Source organism: Alosa sapidissima, chromosome 23, assembly GCF_018492685.1.
Source record: "Alosa sapidissima isolate fAloSap1 chromosome 23, fAloSap1.pri, whole genome shotgun sequence".
In the NCBI taxonomy this organism is placed as follows: domain Eukaryota; kingdom Metazoa; phylum Chordata; class Actinopteri; order Clupeiformes; family Clupeidae; genus Alosa; species Alosa sapidissima.
In genome coordinates, this window is record NC_055979.1 from 25,793,185 (window position 1) to 25,817,485 (window position 24,301).

General features: G+C 40.2%; 2 protein-coding genes across 2 annotated transcripts in view; one reads left to right on the forward strand and one right to left on the reverse strand.

Annotated features, from left to right (window-relative positions):
• The window catches only part of tmtops2a (teleost multiple tissue opsin 2a), a 25,860-nt gene extending 23,666 nt beyond the window's left edge, over positions 1–2,194 (forward strand). Inside the window, exon 4 of the mRNA XM_042079961.1 lies at positions 1,549–2,194. Within this exon, the coding sequence (XP_041935895.1) occupies positions 1,549–1,785 (237 nt within the window). The 3' untranslated portion in view covers positions 1,786–2,194. The remainder of the gene's footprint in view (positions 1–1,548) is intronic.
• st6gal2b (ST6 beta-galactosamide alpha-2,6-sialyltranferase 2b) overlaps positions 1–23,899 on the reverse strand; it is a 25,531-nt gene extending 1,632 nt beyond the window's left edge. The window contains exons 1-5 of the mRNA XM_042079960.1: positions 23,561–23,899; positions 15,197–15,787; positions 7,400–7,497; positions 6,523–6,624; positions 3,748–3,922 (exon numbers count right to left, since the gene is read on the reverse strand). Of these exons, the coding sequence (XP_041935894.1) occupies positions 3,748–3,922; positions 6,523–6,624; positions 7,400–7,497; positions 15,197–15,758 (937 nt within the window). The 5' untranslated portion in view covers positions 15,759–15,787; positions 23,561–23,899. The remainder of the gene's footprint in view (positions 1–3,747; positions 3,923–6,522; positions 6,625–7,399; positions 7,498–15,196; positions 15,788–23,560) is intronic.
• Between the last annotated feature and the right edge of the window lie 402 nt (positions 23,900–24,301).

Genomic DNA, 24,301 nt, shown 5'->3' on the forward strand with positions numbered 1-24,301 from the left:
GGACTAAGCCCGAAATGTTTGTTTCCCAGTTTTTGGTCCGTAGACTTATTGTAATAACCTAAACCTAAATAAACATGTTTGAATAGTCAGTTTGAAGAGAGAGGGAAAGTAACCTGGCTAGGTTACCAGCGAGAGTTCGTGATTTTTAAATAGTCTGCTGGATAAGTTAATGAAGCTACCAGAGAGAGGGAATTAAGATGAAAGACCTAGGACCCAGGGACATGCCAATAATCCAGCAAAAGGTAACAGATATTTATTTTCAACCAAAGGATATCGAAGACCTGAAAAAAAATCTCTTTTCACCTCAGGAAAATACACAAACTAATTTCTCAGCACCAGCCAGCTAGCTTACTTGCTGAAATTTCCCTCGGGATGAATAAAGTATCTACCTGTCTATCTATCTACCTGTCTATCTATCTATCTAGCTGCACACACCTTGGAAACTACAGTAGATGGTAATGATGGTAGTTGTGAATAGCAGCAACCGAAGTATCATCACAGAGGGTAGTGTTTACTGCCATTGAGGCCAATGCCAATTCAGGAGAATATTGCAACTAGTGTCGCGACCACCATGCACGAGTATAAATGGTTAACGGCGCTCCTGTGACGTCACATTGTTGCGCTACCGGTCGGGAGTGGCGAGTATGTGGGACGCTTTAGACTTGAAGAAGAATCTGTCTGCTCACCGGTTCCATTTTTTAACAGCCATTTTATTGTTAAGTTGATTACATTTCTATATTAACATGTTTTATTAAATAAAAGATACTATTAAAGAAAATACTATACTATTAAAGAAAATAACTATTTGTGTGTGTGGTGTAAAATGGTTAGAATAAATGAAATCGGAATCGGCTAAAATCGGTATCGGCAGGTCAAAATCGGCCCAAAAAAATTGCAATCGGTGCATCTCTACAAATGCTACAATAAAACTCCATCCTATTCCCAGGTTTTCATTGCTACCTGCTCCTCACAGCACACACACACACACACACACACATACACATACACATACACAAATGAGTGGTCAAATTCTAGCTACTGAGGTAGCCACTGGAAGATTACACACAGCTCATAACACTTGCAAAAGACTTCTTGTTTTGATTACAGCGGTGCTAGGTCACATCAAATCCGTGTTTAAGTCAATAAAACACTGCTGAAAAACATTATTGAACAGTTTTTGTGAGTGCTACTTTGTTAATATTTGGGAAACTGCGAGTAGGCTAAGGGTAACGTTTACTGCCCCCGGGAATCCTCCCAAAGTTCCCGATTAGCCACTCCGGGCCTGCATTCAAAACTTTAAAGAAATGATTGAATTTCACTGAATCAAAAGCTTTACTTTGTTAGACAGAAGTATCTAATAACCTGTTAAAATGTACCAGAATTAAGCAAATTGCGTTTAGTTTATACATTCTTTTTTTACCTAATCGCATTAGCATTAGCATAAAGCATTAGCACGTTTCTTTATATTGCACATTAAAACAAACAAACAACCAAGCTGTGGATACTCAGAGGTCACTCCCAGCTCTCCCTGTGCTTTCTTCCCTCCAGTTCTACAGGTGTTTCCTGATCCTCTTCCACTGTAAGCACCAGGCCCTGGAGAACGGCCAGTCCTCCATGCCCTCTAAGACCACGGTGATCCAGCTCAACCGGCGTGCCTACAGCAAGACTCTGGTCAACGCCAACGCCACAGGTGCCCCGTCCACGGCCAACCATCATGAGTGCAGCTCCCCGGAGTCGGACAAGACCAACCCCGCTGAGGAAACCACCCAGCCCCCCTCCCCATAACCGCCGCCCAACTGGCTGGGTGTGTGTATGTGTATGTATGTGTTTGTGCATGACGGTGAGAATGTGTGTATATGAGTGTGAGTACAAATATGTGTGTGTGTGTGTGTGTGTCTGTGTGTGTGTGCTTCTTGTAGGTTCCTAACCCCCTTGTGGAAAAGTGAAGTCGCAATGTTTCATCAAACATGTCTCAGACCAAATCTCTCAACCTCCTGAGTGTAAGTACAGACTGTAGTCTTGAGTTACTGAACAGTGCATCTGGTGATAAACCTGTGAGACATGTGATTCATGTCTTATTATGATCTGTGGATTCTCTTTTATTATCTTTCATTTCTATACATTGGCCTCAGCGTTCCATGTAGGGCTGGGCGATAAGCCTGAAAACTGTATCACTATATAAGTATTTCATATCAGTCGATATAGATAATTATTGATTTTTTTTTATTTTTTTAAATCTATTTCAGATAAGGACCAGAAGAAAAAAAAGTTTAATTTAAACAGTTTTATTTTAAACTTAACCTTCCTCTGATTTTAATCACCTCAGTTATCAATCAAAGCAAACAGGGAAAAGAAATAGTAACACAATCATGAAAAACACTCAAATAAATAAATGTGCACATAAGTCTGAATGAAATGCAGCACTGGTTGAAGCCTGGAAATATTGTAAACAAAGTAGCTTAATTCGCTAGTTTATCATAGTCTGGTTAGACTGTTCAGTTTCCCCATGTGTGTTTAAGTTTCAAATGAATACTTTTTCTCCTTGGGACAGGCCTGTTTGAGTCTTGGAAAATACTTTTCCATTTGCATCAGGATTGAGATGATTAGAACTTAGCAGTCAATTTGAATGCAACAGTTTTGAACAAATTTGTGCAGCGTGCTAATGATGCTAACCGGATTTAATAGCAATTTACAGTTGTCTTGCACGATTGTGAATGTTTGGATTACATGTGCATGCTGAGGAATGATGCGACTGTTGCAAGAGAGAGAGAGCACGGGGCAAGGACTCATTGAGAGTCTGTGTTGAGGTAGGCCTACTTCTATCGCCTACTCTGGTAGAGTTTCACATACTAGCTACAATGCAAGATATATTTAGCCTATTTATTTATGGACAACGTAAAGCGGGAGGTGTGTTGCTTTTAATTATCGAATGTTCTAACAAACTTATTTTTTTATTGATATCGATTACATGTCTATTGTACGGAGCCCCTAAGGGGACATGAGCAAAAAAAAATTGATTGAAATGAATGATTGAATGAAAGTTTAGTTTCAGGTGAGCACATGAAAGTTTCACGTGAGCACATGAAACTAAACTTTATGTTTTTTGTTGCTCGTCTCCTTACATACCGTATCGCTATCATTTTATCGCCCAGCCCTAATTCCATGTGCTACCTGAACTGACTGGAATGTGAAGTATGTGTTGCGGTACACAGCAGGTTTATAAAATAAAAGTGTTATAACACCAAGATGTTGTGAATGTGGGTACTTAAGCGTCCTTGCTGAAGATTTCCTGCTTTTTATTAAATTGGCTAAAGGGCTTCGAAATCAGTGTTCCTTTGAAACCTTAAATCAGAACTATGTGTGCTGGTGTAAGTGATGAAGTGAGTGAGGTTAAATGACTGAATTAAAATAACAGACTCTCTTGCGCATACTTGAGTGTGGCATTCAAATATGAGTCCTAATGTGAAGGTCATCAACCAAACGGAATCTTGGTCAGTTAAAAACGTTGACGCCTGTGTTCATGGGTAAGCGACAGGAAGTGTTTCGATGCACTCATGTCAGCGCCTACATGCGGAGCAGCACCTGACTGTAAGTAAGTCGGCAAGTAAGTAAACATTTCTTTATATAGCGCATTTTTTTAGCCCAGAAGGCCACTCAAAGTGGTTTACACAAAGACATAGACAAAGACAGCATAAATAATAAAGCCAAGTCCATGACTGTGGGTGGACCAACTGGCCCCTGGCTCACCTATGAAGCCAGACGAGGGGGGATTGGGCTGGATGTCCTCTATGGTGTTCCCCTGGATCAAATCCCACAGTCTCCAAATGTAGCCTGGGTGGAGGATGTAGAACGGCTCGCTGGGGTTGAGCTGCCGCCGCTCTACATATGGGGTAAACAGGTCGGAGTCGGGCTCTTCGTACCACTAGTGGCAGGACAACAGAGCTTTGTGTTTACAACTTAATGGTTTAACTGGGCATAGACAGAGAATTATTTCCCTAAACAGAAACAAAAATGAGTGAACAATTTGAGTGGAATATTCCCAAACTAGCAGTTTGAAGACTTTGTTTATATAGCAAGGCTTATTAAAATAAATAAAATAACAATTGTTTTTCCCCTCAAAACTTTAATACGTCTCTGTCTCATTTTTAAATCTCACAGTTAGGTTTATATCTATATTATTTTCAAAGTTTATAAAATAGATGGTGGTTAGTATTGGTTACACAAGATTACAATCCGGCTAAACTTAGGTTATGACACAAGTGAACTTGAGGAGTGTTTGCATCGCTCAGTCCTTCTAAACTCAAAGTGCCTGCTGGCAGAGGCTTGTTCAGCCATCTTGATTAATGCTGTGGCCCATTTGTGCTGATGGGAAAAACAACATCTGTTCAGATTTTAAGTCCTTTCAGCAAATACAGGGAGGCAGGCACACACACATGCACGTACACACACACACACACACACAGACAGACAGACAGACACGCACACACACACACACACAGAGAGAGAGAAACACACTCTAAAACAAAACACATATTCACATATAAACACAAACTCAAAAGAACTCATATGTTCTGTAATGGAAGCTAATTATATAGCTGAGCCAGTGGGAACATTCAGCACCAGCTCAGACATGGAGTGCGACTTAGAGACAACATAATCACCCCATGTTTTGTGCCTGACTATACTATATGTACATTTCACCCTGTCTCTGGTGGACCAATAGTCTGAAAATGGAGAGCTAACAGTGCTTTGTTTACTTTGTGTTTATCTGTGCCCACACAAGCAACATGCAACCTGCTAGTTGATGATGGGCAGGCTTTGCAGTGAGTAACTTTTTTCGCCACACAAAGGCAACACACAAAGGTCAATCAGCATCATTAGCTAGTGCTTCGAAGTCTGTCTGATCTGTGGCCGCCATTAAGCTCACTCCCCTCACATCTTCCCAATAACGCCAGATTTCATCCTCAAGTCTAGATGTGGGTCATTTATCACATCCCAGGTTGTACAAAAGCCTGTTCCCAATACTACTACTTTGAGCGTTCACTATCCAAAATTTGCCAGATAGAATAAATGTGGGAGCGCTTTGTCTAGGTCACTAGTCAGGGTCCTGAGCTTCTCGAGAACACGGCAGCTCTGTGCTGGCATTACCGCTCGTGGTCGTGAAGTGGATCACAGCATCAGGCCGGACGAGAACTGCGCTGGCAGACGTCAGCCCGGAGTGACGACCACGGGCACCCGGGAAGCTAAGGGTTCTGTATTGCATATAGTGTGTGCCATCACTTCATCAATCATTTTGCCTAGCGCTGGAGAGAGCTACCTTCTTGCTGTAACAAACAATGGCCACCAACATATAAAATATATATTCTCTTATCAGATCCACACAATACACACAGTTAAGCACCTTTCCTTCATTACGATCTTGCTGACAACAAGATTCTCTACCTTTGGCCCCCTCTTTTTCCAGACCTTGGCTTTGAATGGCTAAACCTCATTCACGTATGGTAAAATCCAGACAGAACATAAGTATAAGTATATATACTCTTTTGATCCCATGAGGGAAATTTGGTCTCTGCATTTATCCCAATCCGTGAATTAGTGAAACACACAGTGAGGTGAAGCACACACTAATCCCGGCGCAGTGAGCTGCCTGCAACAACAGCTGCGCTCGGGGAGCAGTGAGGGGATAGGTGCCTTGCTTGCTTCACTTCAGCCGTTCCTACCGGTCGGGGTTTGAACCGGCAACCCTCCGGTTACAAGTCCGAAGGGCTAACCAGTAGGCCACGGCTGGCCATAGACACTCTGGGACAGCTACTTGGAATAGCATTGGAATAGAACAGGCTGACCAGGTGATTACGTAAATCAGTATGTGTTTTGGCCTGTAGAGCGGACAAGTCATTAGTCTGGTCCCACACTAACGACACAGACTATTACAGCACTTTCATTAAAACACAATTAGGGTTCAGGCCATCCTGGCAACTGCTAATTCCCTTTAATGTGAAACGCAGCTTAATCAAAGTCTGCAGCCAGCCCAGTAACTGCCTTTCACACACTCAGTAAACAAAGACACCAAGACCGTCACTCTCTCCCTGTGTGTGTGTGTGTGTGTGTGTGTGAGAGAGAGAGAGAGAGAGAGAGTGTGTGTGTGAGTGTGAGAGAGAGAGAGTGAGAGTGTGTGTGTGTGTGTGAGAGAGAGATAGAGAGAAAGAGAGTGTGTGTGTGTGTGTGTGAGAGAGAGAGAGTGAGAGTGAGAGAGTGTGTGTGTGTGAGCGTGAGAGAGAAAAAGGGAGAAATCCAAGAGTAAAAGAGTAAGATTAAAAAGAAAAACCCAAAGAGAGAAACTTACATTCAGAGAAACGTACAAGATAGAGGGAACGAGAATCTAAAGGGAATCTAAAAGCTACCAGCCACAAGAGGGAGCAATCCAAACAAACACAGCAACTCACCCTCAGGAAGTCTACATTGACAGACAGACAGACAGACAGACAGAGTATGTGTGTGTGTGTGTGTGTGTGTGTATCTCACCCTCTGCAAGTCTACATTGTATGGTGAAGGGTCCCACGCTAGCAGAGTGATGTTCCTGTAGAGTGCACTGGTATTGAACTCATGTCTCGGTTGGGCCATAATCTGTTATAATTACATGACACAGAGTGAGACATGACACGCACGCATGCACGCACGCACGCACACACACACACACACTCTCTGTTTAGTTTATTCTGTTCAGAACCTCTTATAATGAGCTCCAGGTGGCAAGTTAACGTCATTTCCTGATTATTACAGTAACTGAAGTTTATATACTGATTTTGCTCAATTTCTTCAGCTGTGCGGTAAATATGCAGGGGCGGGCTATACATGGGAATGCACTTATTTTCTTCATTCTTCTGTATGATTAACCCATTTACTCCTAAAATGCCTGCTAAAAACGCCTATAGAATCCTATGGCATTCTAGACTAAATACCCTTATTTCCTGAGGGTTTTCTGAAAACATACTAAAAATTGTCAACGTCTACCAAAATGTAATATCTAATCCTCCGTAGCACCTAGAAACATGAAATAAAAAGCATGCAGGAGAGTCAATGTTGCGCTATGCAGCATCAGGCGGGAGATAGAATGTTGCATCATCCAGCATCCAGCGCGAATGGGTTAAAGCAAGATCTGATTCAGATTCATTGGTTTATGGGCACTGCGTTTGATACAAGGTTTTATTTATTTGCATAAAACATTGCCCTACAGTTTATACACAATGTGTCTAATACATGGGAAATTACTGTTTGTATGGTTGTGTGTGTGTGTGTGTGTGTGTGTAAACCTAATAGTTAATGATTAGACAAAAAAATTGTAAAGTAAGAAAATCAGCCTTTGTCCTCATGTTGGAAGGTGGAATGTGGCTTTACTCACCTGGGAATTCAAGAGGCGGATGGTGGTTTTTGTGCCCACATCGTTTTCAAACCCCTCTGTTGGAGCCGCATTAAAGCGCAACACTGCGTCATGGCCATCTGACCGGTCAGAGAAACAGAAATAAAACACAAACCTGTTCACACAATCTGTCACCTCTCAGACCATTACAGATAAACTCACTCTTACGATAATCAAAGTCAAGGTCAAAAAGTCAAAGTCTGCTTGATTGTCAATTTCTTCACATGCAAAGACATACAAAGAGATCAAAGTTACGTTTCTCACTATCCCACAGTGGAGACAAGACATATTTTACTAATTAAGTCCACAGACAAACATAACATTCAAGTAAACAATAAAAAGTAAATAAGAAGGCACATACAATGAAGAAATAAGAGCAGCAAAATTGGGTTGAAATTGTGCAATTGTGCATAGACAGATAATATAATAGTGCAAAGTCAGGCCAATAAATGGCTGAGGTAGTTCTGTTTGACTTAAGAAAGCAAGTGGCATAGTGGTGCAAGTTATGTAAGAACAGCAGAATGTGTGTTGTGTTAATTATTAATAATTAATTACAGAAAGGTGCAAGTTCCAAAATGAACTGAATTCTCAGGTCAGTGGTAATTGGAACTATTACTTTTGTATGTGACGAAACAGTTAATCTCTGTAAAGCCTGACACACATCCACATTTACTACAGATCAGGCTCACAGTTATTATGTTCTATCTTAGAAGAAATATCCATTTAATGCTACAGTGCTTTTCTTTTTTTTTTTTAAGTATACTTTTGAGGCTTTTTTGCCTTTAATTGGACAGGACAGTGGAGAGTGAGACAGGAAGCAAGTGAGAGAGAGATGGGGATGGGGTGGGATCGGGAAATGACCGCAGGTCGGATTCGAACCTGGGTCCCTGTGGCCACTCGGACCCGTATTTGGTACGGGCGCTGTAGCCTGCTGCGCCACAGCACCCCCCTACAGTGCTTTTCTTATTAGCCAGTATTCAAGTAGCTCACAGTTATGGTGGAACTGGCATGGCTAATGGCATGGGTGATGGAATGGGTAATGCACCAAATTAACCACTAGGGGGAAGCACAAAACAAATATTGACACGACAACTTCTCATGAGTCCATTTAAGAAGGGCTAAAAACCTGAGCAGGATATGACTGTTGAAGAACCCATGAATGGAAAAATAGATTGCTCAGAATTAGAAAACAGGATCTCAACAAGGTTAAAATAGACAGTTACAAACAAAGTAAGAATATATACACTATCAGCAAAAATATTACTCTGCCAAAATGCTATGACTTCCATGGTCAAAACTGGTCATAACCTGATTCCAATACCTAAAATATTTTGTTCCAGCTGAGAATACCCCTAGACAATAACCACTCCGCCCTGCCCTGTTATCTAACATCCGAGAAAAAACCTCTCCACCTTGCCAAGTTTTTACTAACAAAAAGGGTTCACGGTCTTTATGAGCTCTGAAACAGTGTCTTTCATTGGCTGTCAGAGCATGTACTCCTGCCTCAACAATTGCAACAATCAGGCTTTGTCCATCAGGGCACCTTCTGAAAAGCAGACCATGTAAAGGACCAATGTGACCGAGGGGGAGAGGAGGAAGAAGTGATGTAACAAGTTAGAGTGATGACACGCACTGTGCTCATTCCCAGTTAGTTTCTCTCCTTTCTTTCAACATTCAGTTTCTCTCAACATTCAAATTTCTGGGCAAAAAATTATATCCCGAGAAAAGTGGATTTTGAGGGGTACAGCTCCATTCATTCTGCACTTATTAGTGAGCGCCCTCATATGGAACCACAACAGGAACTGCAACCGGTTCAGAAACTGAAAGTTTCCCGAAGTGGCGGTTCTGCCCTTATTATTGTCTGCTTTCCCAACGCCTATAGTCCAGTCATTTTTAAGCCAAAATAGAGGTCAACGTTGAACAAATTGCAACAGAAGAAAACTTAACTGATTTTGTATCCTCAATATGTCCTGAGTAAGGGAAAAAAAGCCCCGAAGAATCCCAATTAGGGAAGTCCCGATCCGATATTTGGATCGGATCGGCCGCCGATATTAGCAAAAAATGCAAGGGCGTAGGTTTGGTCTCAGCTTTGGTGAGGACACATCCCCAACTCCTGTTGTCACAATACCAACATTAGTGTTTCAATACCAATACTAAGTGAAGAATCTCAATTTCGATACTTTTGCGATTTTTTAAAACTTGATTTGGTTTGTGTGATTTGTGTGATCATTCACATCAGTGGCAATCATAGAATTTGATTGACCCTCCACACACACACACACACACACACACACACACACACACACACACACACACACACACACACACACACACACACACACAAACACAAACACAGACATACATAGAAAGTGATGGTTGTCATCAGTGTTGGGCAAGTTACTTCAAAATCGTATTATGTATTACTCATTACTGTCATTTCAAAGTAATTTGTTACATTATAATATGTATCTGAATCGTAAGGCATTACACTACTATTGTATTACTTTTGAGTTACTTTCACCAAAATATCTAGAAATATGAATTTGGAATTCTAAATGCAGTTTATTATGCTCAATGCAGCTCATTGCACTTCTAATGAAGGGCGATGTGGTATAACATAATGACTGAGCTAGGCTTAAGGCTAACAACAGTAGAATGCAATAGGCACAGTGATGGCTCATGATGCAATACAAGGAACAATCATAGCCAGAATTTTGTTAAAAGCAGACCAAAGGTCAAAGTCTGGTCAATTGTGATAGAAATGCTGTAACTTTAGGCTTAGGCCTACTCATTAAAATTAACAGAGAGCCCACTACCTGTATATTGCAACCCAAAACTTAGACATGTCAAGATTTCTGAAACATGTAATATGTATTTCAAATACAAAATAGTATTTTGTCATTTTTATTTTATTGGGTTCAAGGAAATGACTGTATTTTTGCATACTTTATTGGTGTGTATTTTTGTATTTAAAAACTACTGCAAAATACTATATGTGAAAAACACATAATGAATAATTGGTAATTAGGCAACAATGGTTATTGTTTATCGCAATCAGCTAATGTGAGAACAGCTGTGTTCAACGACATTCACAGCTTTTCAGTGACGGCCTTTGCTGAAGCAGCTCTGGTCTGAAGTATAAGTATAAGTATAAATACTCTTTTGATCCCGTAAGGGAAATTTGGTCTCTGCATTTATCCCAATCTGTGAATTAGTGAAACACACTCAGCACACAGTGAGGTACCCACTAATCACGGCGCAGTGAGCTGCCTGCAACAACAGCGGCGCTCAAGGAGCAGTGAGGGTGCCTTGCTCAAGGGCACTTCAGCCGTGCCTACTGATCGGGGTTTGAACCGGCAACCCGCCGGTCACAAGTCCGAAGCGCTAACCAGTAGGCCACGGCTGCCCTGAATCACTGGTGAAGTCGTACGCAAGTAAAGATGAGCAAGGTTACCTGTGCAAGTTCACATAAGGACACCGACAAAGGCAACAATGTCCTTTTGTATCCAAGCCAATTAACAGAAAAAATGTCAGATATCTCAATGAACCACAATGACATCAATAGATGGTAAGGTGTTGAGTGTGTTTGAATTCCCTTCCTTGTAGCATCCTTTTCTGCATTGGACAGTGGGGAGAAGTTCACCTTGTTTAATTAAATAACAATTCTATTTCCTTATTAGCTGCATACTTGAGGTTGGAGATATTAAGGCAAGTCAAGTTTCTCACATACTGGAAGTTCAAGATACAGTATACAGCCTTATGATTTTCTTATTCAGTTCTTCAATGTTTGGGATAAAAAAAAGCTTTTTTGCAGTGCTTTCATACTTCCTTGAAAAAAGTATTTTGAGTATTTTCTAAATACAAAAATACAGTATTTTATTTTGATACATTAAAAATGAGGGTAGGCCTATTAGGTATTTTATTAGATACTAACTGTCATGCGTAAGGTAGTGGTAAGGTAAAAGCAACGACCGAAATGTAGTGTTGAAACACGTGTATGAAACGTATTAAATATGCAAACACAGATCCCGCCCCCCCCCCCCCCCCCCCCGAAAAAAAATCTCCCGTTTTTGGAAAGCTAAATGTTGACAGGTATGGAGATCATAGAAGAAATATCTGGTGTCTCGCAATGTTTTTTTTTTTTATTTCTATGGAAATGCACTTAGTTTATCTTTTATTTCTTTGCATTGTGCAGGCTACATTCACAAATACACTGCAAGATTGGCAGCCTAGTGGTTTCTTTTCTGTGCTATATAGCCTATGCGACTCTCCGTACGGCACGCCCATATTCAACATGACTCCTAACTTTGGTTGAAAGATTGCAGAAGCTAGGTTTAGCTGTGACAATATCCTGGGTAATCCTAACAGCTAATGTTATTTTACACAGTAGGCTAAAATCCGAATTTGAAAGCCTGGTTACTAGTCGCCAGATTGTATGGCTAGTTTGCCTACTTAGACTCTGCATAATGAAAAAGCTTTGTATGTCCCCTTTCTTCTTCTTGGGTGGCATAGCTGATCTACAAACCACAAAAAGGGGCAAACATGTACATGCTGAAGGGCAAAGGGAATATCACAATGTTTTACTTTGGCCTTTTATGGGGTATGTATTGGCACACAGCCCTGCAACTTACCGTTGTCGTTGACACACCTGCTCGCTTGACTGCCACTGCAAAGTAGCCTGTGCATTGGCATTCTCCATGCGTGTAGCCTGCGTGTCAGATAACCCTGACGTTTCTTGTATTGTCGTGCTGGCTGTCGGAATGATCAGCAGTACAAATAAGTTCGCTAAAATATTGGTGGGGACCATTTTGTCATCTTAAAATTTTGATTAGGACTAGTCCTTAGCGTCCCACCCTAAATCTACGCCCATGAAAAAATGCATATCAATATGGGATCGGCCTGCACGGGAAAATCCCGATCCGGACTCCCGATCCAGTTTGTTTTCAAAACTCCGGTCCGTGTTTTCCAGCGCACCGATGTAGGTAATCCATTCCAGTTTTTTTTTTTTCAGCTTTTCCCCCCAAATCCGGTCCGCGTTTTCCAGCACACCTATCGACCTGTCCAGTATCCCACTTGTCTGTGCATGTCCCACTAAGAATTTAAAGTTATCGAGCAAACATTTCATGTCACAGTTGAATTAATATAGCCTAATGTTAACCGCGACCGCGAGTGTCCGTGAGACACTCTTACATTATTAAGGCTCTTATGCATGTTGCTGCTGACAGCTTTGCCTGTCTAACGAATGTTATGTCCGCGATTTAAGATTGTTTGTGTAATGTATAGGCACAGCATGCACTATAATTTCCATTATAACCATATATTCCATAATAACAAACGAATTTCATTTCAAAAAGCAACCTGGTCAATCGCTAACAACTAAGTGCTAGGCCTACAACTCTACACATCCAAAAGAGTAGAAGCTTCCAGTAGGCTATCATAACTTTTTTTACGGCGCAGCCTACGACGATGTGAATTAGTGACAGCTGTTGTCGCGGTAAACTTAAGCTCTGTCTTTAAATAGTGTAGATAGGCCTACTTGCTATGTTGCTTGATTTTCTGTAATAAATGCTGCCTGTAGCCTAGGTTACTTCAGCAAATCCAGACCAGTTGTGTCATCAGTTTCGCTTTTAAAACGCAACAGTGAGAGGCTTTTTAGCGCAGTCTCACTTATCATTGATGAGCACAGGAGCAGGCTGACACCTGAGCATGTTGAAATGATCACCTTTGTGAAGAAGAATCTCCCCATCATGCTCAGACTGCAGCCAGGGCACACAGTAGAAATTGAAGGGAGTGTGGAAATGGAGATGGAGCAGTAAAGTGTGGAGGAGATAGCAATACTGTAGAAGGCGTGACAGTTATTTGGTTGTTATAGGCAACTCAGTGTGTGTGTGGTAATTTGACTATTTTCTACTCAGGTTGTGTGTGTGTTGCTTTTATATATAACTTTATATTGTTTTCACTAATGGCTTTTTTAAGCCTTGGTTTACACTCTTGAGCAGAGAACTGATGCCAATTCAGTTTGTGTGGTTAATTGACTATTTATTTTCTATTCAGCTTTTCTGTGTGTTTTGCTTTTTTTATACAGTTTACAATATTGTTTGCACCGATGACTTTTTAAGCCTTGGTTTACACTGTTGTTCAAGAGCAGAGCACTAATGCCAATTCAGTTTGTGTGGTTAATTGACTATTTATTATTTTGTATATTTTGTGTTTATTTAACCCTGTTAAGAATAAACATGTCAGCTTCTCATTACCAACCATTGTGGATTATTCAAACTAACCTAATTAAGTTGGCTAGTTGTTCTTAAGAGTAAAACCCTTTTCAACATGAGTATAACAACAAAATAAGTAAATATCTTTAATCTTTAATCGGTATCGGTATCGGCCGATGCTAAAAGCTACAATATCAGTATCGGATCGGAAGTGCAAAAAGCTGAATCGGGACATCCCTAATCCCAATAGGGGAAAGTTTAGAAAAAGACCTAAATATACCCTATTCATGTTTAATTTGTTTTCCCCGGACAGTATAGGCCAAAATGTATCCACTTTACACTAGATTCGCCTTTACAGAATAGAGGGCAATGTATTGTGCATGGCATGGAGGAAGATAGGAAATGTCTTAAATTGTGTTATATCTACTCCAGAGGGTATATGCTTTCAGAAATATATAGTTTAGGGTGTTTAATTTGTTTTCCTTAATAGTGCAGGCCAAAATGTATCAGCTGTTCACTTGATTCGCCTATACAGAATAGAGGAGTATGTGTTATGCATGGTATGGAGGAAGATGGGACATAAGTTGATTGATGCTATATTTCATGTACAGGGCATATGCTTTTAGAATATGTAGTTTTGACTGTTCTATGACTTTGGTAAAACCATGACCCATGCATAGGCATGCATTGTTAATTATTAATCTTAAACTATATTTATTAGTATAGCATGTACCTTTTTGCCAGATGTCAGAGTCACTTTTTTGGAGGCTAACTGCAGTTACAGTATCCCATCTGCACCCTTCTGTCGAATTTGTGCAAAGTCTTCACATCTTCAACTTGTGCAAAGTAAAGGGGTGTGCTGTATGTATGTGAGGTGATGACAGTGATGATGTAAGTGTGTGTGTTTTTTGTGTGTGTGTTGGGGATGGGGGGGGGGGGGGGGGGCAGAAAGGCTAGGCAATCAAGGACATGGGTAGATAGATGGAGGAGAAATCAAAAATAATAAATAAAAAGTTCTATGGAGATGTGCAAAAGTTGGAGAAAGTCAGATATGTGTGTGTGTGTGTGTGTGTGTGTGTGTGTGTGTTTTGACGTGTGATGAAATAAGAAAATAAATAAAAGGTCGGTAGTATAGGGAGAGGGATGTAAAAGTGCTAAAAGCTAAATTTGTTCAACCTTTTTTCATAAAATGACTGGACTACTACTGCACTTTCAGAATTCTTTATTTTCTTTTTCTGCTTGTTTGTGAGTTTTGTTACATCTATCTTTTTTATTTTGTTTATCTATCAGTCAAAATTAGTTTGAAATAGGCCGGCTGGATTACGGCAAAAATGGCAACATTTCTTCATTTAGCAGACGCCTTTTATCCAAAGTGACGTATGTCAATTATATTTCAAGGGCCACTGTCCCTGCAGCAACTCGGAGTTCGGTGCCTTGCTCAAGGGCACAACGGTAGAAGCTAGGTAATTAACCCAAAACTTTTCAGCTCCTTAACCACTACGCTAGCACTGCTGCATATTATCAAATATCATGCATCCCTCCACTCATCCTCTGAGAGCAGACTCACCGATCTCCTCTCCCAGGCCAGAGTGGAGGATGGATCCAGCGGAGGCGACCACAGCACAGGTATTCAGGCGTGCCCCGTACAGCTCCTCCAGACTCCTGCGTGGCATGAGCCTCTCCCAACCGCGAACGGAGAACGGCGGCTCCCTCCCGTCCAGCGTCAACCCAAACATCTGGCTCTTCAAACGACACAGCAGCTCACGCCTGGATCTGACCAGCACACGGTGGCCACGGAAGGCCACGCGGTACTTGTTGTTGTTGATGTAGTGTTTCATCACGCCACGTAGGCGGTAGCTGAGCATCAGCTCCGACACCCTTCCCCGACGCAGCTGCCTCGCCACCGCCCTCGCCGCCGTGAAATCGTCCATGGGCCACATGCGCTCCACCCTCTGCTTCCATTGCCTCTGGCGGAGCGCGCGCCGAAACTCCAGCCGCACATCTCTCTCCTTCGCCGTGTGGTTGAGAGAGATGATGGTGCTACAGTCTTCCTCTAACTGCCTGAGCGAGATGAAGATCAGGGAGAACAGTACAACAGCCAACATTCCCAGTAGCTTCCAATACCTCATGATGGACTCGTACAGGTCCTATTGAACACCTGGAATGATAAATAAGATCACAAACAAATAAAAAGGTCCAGTGAAAAGGCACACATTGCAAAAGTAAGGTGTATCGCTTTTGTCTTCATTGCTCTTGTATGCTCTGTGTGTTCTGATATAATAATTTTTCATACTTAAAATTCAGGTTCCACAACCCTCATGGGAACTGTTCCTGTGACCGTTGTGTTTTCAGGACAGACAAACAGTCAGTACTGTCATCGACTGTAAACAGTCAAATGAAATGCTTATTTGTAAAAAGACACCCTGAGCTTCAGACAAAAACAACACCAGTGATGACAGTAGAATAAAATATCGAACCAGTTAAGCAAGTTTTATATTTTGGAGTTCAAGAGTAAACATTTCTTTAATTTATTCTTTAAAGTTGAGCTGGCAGCAGTCTTCTTTTCTGTTTTCAATAGCTCTACTACACTTTTTTCATAACAGGTTAGACAGTTTAATCATTGTTCCCAAGGACAAGATTGTTGTTCAAGCAGAACAGCTCACTCAGAGTGAAAGTATATTCTATCTAGGTCTACCATAACATTATAAATACATACACTACCATTCAAATGTTTGGGGTCATGTTAATATTTCCTTGTTTTCAAAATATGTTCAGGTTTCATCATAATTTGTTTCTAAAATGACATGTTGACATACATACTAAAGACTTACTGACAAATATTTTCATTGGAAACTTCAAGAAATGTATTTCTTTTTAAAGTTTAGGATACTGTCACCAATGCCTAAAACTTCGGGCATGGCCTACTTGGCAGGTGAGTGGTTAATCTGAACAAACTCTGTTGAATATTTGACACTAACACTCGTGCATTATAGCTAGTTGTACTCTACAGTATTGACTTTACATTTGCCTGACACATTTTTACCCAAAGCTACTAACAACATGGTAAACAGTTTAAGCTTATTAAAGCAATTCTCTCAACAATTCTACTTCCACACAGACAGATTGCAGTTGGTCAGTTGAGAGTGGTAGCACCTTAGCACATTTGTCCTGATTGGGTGTGGCTTGAGCAAAGTCAGCAGACGTGTCCACAGCATTTAAGAGCAGAGTATAATGGTCTTTTTTTCATTTGAAACCTTTACATTTTAAACTCAAACTAATTGTTTTTTATTCATTCAGATTTATCTGGGCGGTAAATGACACCTTTTTTCTGCGGTGTGACAGACTCGTTTGGTTAACAGGGACTTTCCAAAGTGGATCCTGGCAGCTTTGGCCCTAAAGGCTTGAACAGGAACAGGTTGTTTTCATCAGTTTTGATGCATCATCACCATGTGCCCATAACTGACACTTCACAGGAAAAAATACTTTCTGTGCCAGCAACCAATCTTTCAGCTGTGGGTGTGACTGTTCACTGTGTGTTTGACTTTAAACAGCCTGTGTGCTTTAACATCAGTAAAGCAGTGTATTTTATTCCTCTTTCACAACTGACTCCTCCTCTGGCCTCACTGCAGTCATCTTTTCTCTATATGAAAAACTAAGAAAAAAACTGGGGCCGGTTCTCCGATAACGCTCACTCTTAGCGTGCTAAGAAGACACAAAAGATATATCTTACCAAAGTTGTTCATGTTCCTAAGTGTGTTCCCCGAAGTGTCCCTTAGGAAGCTTCTTAACACGCTGCCTCTTACGTTCAACGTTACAAAGGCGCTGTCTCAAGTGAAAGTGCTGAATTAGTTGGCATCGATAGCTCAGGAATCGATTTTTCACTTCACACGAAGGTGCATGACAGCGTTAAGAAAGACAACACGTACTATGCAAATGAAACATTCCTCAAATTATTCTAGTAACTTTTCTTTTAACATAGTTTAAGTTATCAGTAAAATAGACTATTAATTACATTATCAAATTGTCAGTAATATGTTCACACGATATGTTGTGACGGGTACAGTAGACTAACCGGGTAGGCCTATCCCTCACTAATCATCCACCCTCCTTATCCCGTTGTGCCACTTGTGCCGCTACTTGACATGGGTTTAACAACTTCTAAAAATTATATAATACACTTTTGTATTAATGGTAAGGTAGCCTACCTTACAACTAGAAATGCAATTCCAAGGAATTACCAGTGCATGAAAATGCTAAAGTTGTGATGTAAAATATCATGTATAGTTAAAACAGATAATACAGAGATGGTTACTACGGTGATGCTAGGATAGACATGGTGGTTGCATAGCTTAATAAAAGTTGATAGTTTAAAAGTAGACTGTTTAAAAGCTGAATGTAGATAGTTTAAAAGTTGTTGATAGACAGTAGATAGTTTAAAAGTTGTTGATAGACAGCTAGTTTAATAGATAGTTTAATGATAGTTTAAAAGTAGACCGTTTAAAAGTTGAAGGTAAATAGTTTAAAAGTTGTTGACAGACTGGAAGTTGAATGAATGTTGATATTCAAATAGTTTAATGGCTGTGTATAGGTAGATATTTGACGATAACTGAAAGTTGGAATGGCTCTAATGTTTGCTAGCAGTTATGCTAAGATTTTTAACTATGCTAACCATGCTACTTAGCTAATGTTTTATAGCAGTGCTAGCAATGCTAACCTGCTAACCATGCTACTTAGCTAACGTTTTCTAGCAGTTTAATGAATGTTGATATTCAAATAGTTTAATGGTGATAACTGAAAGTTGGAATGGCTCTAATGTTTTCTAGCAGTTATGCTAAGATTTTTAATTCTGCTAACCATGCTACTTAGCTAATGTTTTATAGCAGTGCTAGCAATGCTAACATGCTAACCATGCTACTTAGCTAACTTAAGTAACATTTTCTAGCAGTTTTGCTAAACATGCTAACTATGCTAGCAATGGTAACATGCTAACTATGTTAACCATGTGACTTAGCTAACCAAGCTTATAATTTTTAGTAGTTATGTTAACTATGCTAATTAGCATGCTAACAATGCTAGCATGTTAACTATGTTAACCATGTTACTTAGCTAACTTAGCTAATCATTTTTAGCAGTTATGCTAACTAACATGTTAGCATGCTAACTATGCTAACCATGTTACTTAGCTAACCGAGCTAATCATTTTTAGTAGTTATGCTAACTATGCTAACTAGCATGCTAACATGGTAGCATGCTAACTATGCTAACCATGTTACTTTAGCTAACCTAGCTAATCATTTTTAGCAGTTTTGTTAAAAATGTTAACAATGTTAGCAATGCTAACATGCTAACTTTGCTAACCATGCTAACTAGCTACAGTGGGTAGGAGTCATAGTTGATGAAAAGTGTTGACATAGTTGATGACAAGTTAAAAGTTGTTGATAGACAGCTAGTGAATGTATATAGTTTAAAAGTTTAAAAGTTGAATGTAGATAGTTTAAAAGTTGTTGATAGACAGCTAGTTTAATAGATAGATAGTTTAATGATAGTTTAAAAGTAGACCGTTTAAAAGTTGAATGTAAAAAGTTCAGTAGTTTAATGGGTTACATTGTTTAACAGTGGATTATTGTAGTGAGGACTTTTATTTTGAAACAGTTTTGGGCAGAGGAAGCAGTTGAATAGGATGTGTAGTCTTAATTGACCCAGATTGTATGCTTAAAGCCTGAGGCTGCAGGTGGCCTGAACACCTGCCATAGGATTCTAATTGCTTAACGGCCTTATTATGATGTCACAATCGGCAATGTTAAGTCTATGGGGATTTTTAAAAAGTTTTTCTTTAATAGTTTAAAAAGTATAAAAGTTTCAAAGTTGAAAAGTCATACCAACCCGATCTGTTTGAAGACCTACGTTACAAAGTTTGAATGAAGTTTCTAAGTTAAACTGTTCAAGAGAAATAGCGTACGGAAAAAGTGGTAAGCGGAATAATAATAATAAGAAGAAGTTGCCTAGGAAGAACAGTACAGTGCATTTTCATGCACTGTAATAAGAAGAAGAAGTTGCCTAGGAAGAACAGTAGAGTGCATTTTCATGCACTGTAATTAGAACTGATTGGCAAGCAGCTGCAGTTACTTCTGTTTGATGCGGTATCGATTGCCATTGGTTAATGTTTTCAATAAAAAGCAACCTATCTACAATGAACAGAGAGAGAGTTAGATACAGAATATGGTGGGGAAGCAACGTAAAAAAAGGGCACCAAGCTTCTCGTCAGAAGAACTTGAAGTTTTGCTGGACGAGGTGAGCTTGCACAAGGTGACACTGTTTTCCAGCTTTCCGAATAACTTGTGCAACAGCAACAAAAAAGAGCTATGGAGCAACATGGACTAAACGGCTCCACGGCCGGCGCCGTTGGATCGCTGCCATAGTTTGGTCGCTCCAGATGGTGGCACTATGTTAGACATGGAAATTAGACATGTGAATATCATCACAATAATGACATCCAAAATTTGTGTACATTTTCAGATCAATCACTTAAGGCATTGTCCATTTCTGGCACATTTCCTGCTTGACCAGGTGGTGGCGCTATGCCAGGCAGGCCCATTGGGTGTCTGGATATTATCATAATCATAATATCTATTAACCTGAGAAGTTTCAGACCATTTATTCAAAGCATAGAGCATTTCTGGCACATTTCCGGCTTGGCCAGATGGTGGCGCTATGCTAGGCCTGTGAATTATGCATGTGAATATCATCACAATAATGATATCTAATATTTTATAAAGTTTCAGATCAATCACTTAAGGCATTGTCCATTTCTGGCACATTTCCTCTTTATGTGGTGAGATATTAAAATCATATGAAATATATTACAACATTCAAAAATCCTTTCACAATTTCACATCAGCGACATCTTGGCAGAATGTTTGCCAAATTTCAAATGAATCTGACAAACCGTCTAGGACAGGGGTGGGAAAACTTTTTGGCTCAAGGGCCACATTGGGTTTTGAAAATTGGCCGGCGGGCCGCACAACCCCCCCCCCCCCCACCCCAACGGCACACGCATAAAAAAAATACATTTTTTATAGCCTATAATTTAGTATGAAAAGTATTTTTTTTTAAAAATATTAATTGCTTAAAAATACTGCTAATTTTATGCTGGTTAACAAAATATAAATTGTGCACTGTCGCCTTAAGACAGTCGCTTTAATTCACGTTTATTTCTCAATGATCTTCTGCCTGCTCCGCTATGGCTAGTGCTGTACCTACGGCTGGGCCCTCTCACAGTTTTTAAATGGTCAGTAGTGGGAACTACTGTTGCCTTCATGATTTCCTTTTAAAACTTTCTTATAAGAAGGAGATATCAATTATCAACAATCACAAGCCAGCTGGAACCTGCGGCTCTCTCTCCCTCTCGTGAGTGCAGACGCGTTCCCAATTAAATGGATTGCATAATGTTAACGTTAGATCTGCTGCAAAGGAGATAACTAAGAGTTAACTTAGTTTAACATGATGTTATCTCTATTTAACATGATGTTTTGACATTGACATTGTAAACGTTATCTAAGGAGAGTGAAAAGCAGTTTGCAGTAAAGCTAACCAACGTCGTCTCTATCGCAGGAAAAAAATAGCGAGCAGCCTGATAACTAAATGAAATGCTCGGCGGGCCGGATGAAAGTGCTTGGCGGGCCGGATCCGGCCCGCGGGCCGCAGTTTGCCCACCCCTGGTCTAGGAGGAGTATGTTCAAATTGATTATGTGACATCAGTATAATTGTCATTCTTTCTGTTGCCAGTTGGTGGCGCTATGCCAAACATGCATTATGGGCATGTGAATATTATCATTAACATGGTCTTCAAGTACCTGTGAAATTTAAAACATTTCAAGCCATGCATGGTTAATTATGACACATTTATTGTTTGTGTGGAAGGGGATTAAAATGAATAATTACGCTATTTCGTCAAATTACAACATATCAAAAAAGAAGCTTCACAATTTATAATCAGGAACATCTCAGCGTCATGTATACCAACTTTGACATGAATCGGATCAACCGTCTAGGAGTATGTAAAAATTGATCATGTCCACAACGCACGAAATCTCAATTACCTCACTTCCTGTGGGCGTGGCTAATGGCATGTTAATACAAAAGTTGTTTGTTTTTGGGAGTTACATACACCCACCAAATTTGGTGTGTGTATCTAAAACTATATGCCAACCACAAGTCACAGTGACAAAAGGGGGTGCTATGGAGTTCCTGGGCAACGCCCGGTGCCAAGCTTTTGTCCCTGTCTATGCACTGTACCACTTGATGTGTGTGCCAAATTTCATGCGTTTTCACCCATGGGAAGCACCTTTTTTGGGATCACGATTCAGCACATATTTCATCACATATTAGTCTGAAAAATCCCAAATACCTCACTTACTGTTGGGCGTGGCTAATGCATTATACATACGAAAGTCGTTCATCTTGGGGAGATACAGACACCTACCAAATTTGGTGTGTGTAGCTGAAAGTATATGCCCACCACGGGATCAGTCACCTAAGGGGGCGTAAGGGGGCGCTAGCGAGTCCCTGGGCCACGCCCGGGGTCAAGCTCTTGTACCTAACTGCGATGCGTGACACCTGACGTGTGTGCCAAATTTCAAGAGTTTTCGACCATGATAACCACCTCAAAAACAGGAAAGCAAAAAAGTAGAATAACAATAATAATAATAATAATAATCCTTACAAAAACAATAGGGCCTTGCGCCCTTCGGTGCTCGGGCCCTAATAATAATAATAATAATAATAATAATAATAATAATAATAATAATCCTTTCAAAAACAATAGGGCTTCGCACCTTTCAGTGCACAAGGCCGTCTCGGCCTCGCGCACCGTCGGTGCTCGGGCCCTAAATATCAAACCAGAATTCGTACACATACACTACATGGTCATTGTAAACATTGTGATCACTTCATAAATTATATTTGCTTTTTTGTATCAGTAGGCCTACCACACATCAAAAATGACCCCAAGCATTTTCTATGGAATTTCAAAGGTTAACGTAGGCCTACAAATTCCTCAATTAAAATAAAGGGACACTACGTTTCACTTTCGCTATTAGTTTTTTTCTTCCTTTTATTTATTTTTCTATGTCCGAATATTAGGGGGGGCGGGGGGGTTAGATTTAAACAAAATCTGATTTGGTTCTTAACAGGAGCATTTACTGCCTGAAATATCCGATTTTGTTTAGGCTACCACGCTCGGAGTTATAGTGCTGGCCTGATGGGTCGCCTATTTGAATGAAAATAATGAAATTAAAATTCCACTGGAGCTCCAAGCGGATGTGTATACGCAGCCTCACAACACTGTTTACAGCTCTTCAAGTCACGGTAACATGTCATTTTTGGTATGTATTAAGTTCAACAAATACATAAATTCGTTTGTTTTACAGATAGAAATAACGAGTTTAGTGTCATGCAGTTGATATTGGCTAAAGTGCAGTTAAGAGAATTATGACAGGCCAACTTGGGGTGAATCCCAGCGCGAGGGGAGCACCTGCACGCACCGGGCAGACGCGGTTAAAGGACAGGCAGTTTGATCACAAGAGTGGGGCAGGTGTTCTCAAGAATATCTGGTCAGCCAAGACGCTGAGAAGTGACCTATGCAAATGTTTCTTTAAACATAGCCTAGTCTATGACAACCGAATGTCTGGAACCAAAGAGAAAGAAGAACGGAAACAAGCTAAAACTTCATATAGGCCTATCCCCATCCATTTCAAACTCAACTCATTCAAATGGTTTCAGCGATCTCATTCTAGTAAAAAAAAAAAAAAGGTTAACGTTCCCTTCAGCTGAATATGGCTAATAGATTAGTGAAGACTTAACTTAGGATTTAGGTTAAATGCACCATTAAGTCCCAACTTCATTTCCTGAAACAGTAGGATAAGCCTCTCACCTGGCGTAAAAACGAACTTTTTCACCGCTGCAAGATCCACATTCAATGCTGTCCCCACTCCCGCAGGACTATCTGTGATTATGTCGCATCTGTGATTATGTCGCACCGACGGTTGTGTATAGGCTAGGCCTACAACTTACACCTGTCTTTCGTCATACATTAAAGTCGCTCTATACTCTCCGTTGTGGACTCTTCGCTGCTCGCTTCGCTGCGCTGCCAACTATCTGAGCTCCAGTAAGGCGTCATGAGGAGGCTCAGCCTAATGCTAAACTTAAAGTAGCCGAGATAGATGATATGAACACGCGCACTGTGCCTTTGCTTTTCAATTAAGGCTTAGCCTACTGTTAGAAAATTCCCTGTAAAATTACAGTACAGTACAGGCAGCACGGTTGCCAGAACTTTACCGTAGAATTAAGGTGTGATACAGTACTGTAATACAGTTTACAGTAATCATGTGATTGCTGTTTTACTACAAGGTTGTACTGTACTGTACTATACAGTGCAGTACTGTTTTTTGTTACTGTTACTGTTTTTTTATTTATTTTTTTATTTAATTTAGTATTCCTCAATTGCATTTATTTATTAATCAATGTATTTATCTATCAACCAACACTTACACATTATGATAACAATATTCAGTTTAAGTATTTAAACAAGTGAAATGTTAAGTCACACAAAACAATCTTACATTAAACACTTTTATTTATCATTCTTGAAGATATTTCATTCATTTTACACAAG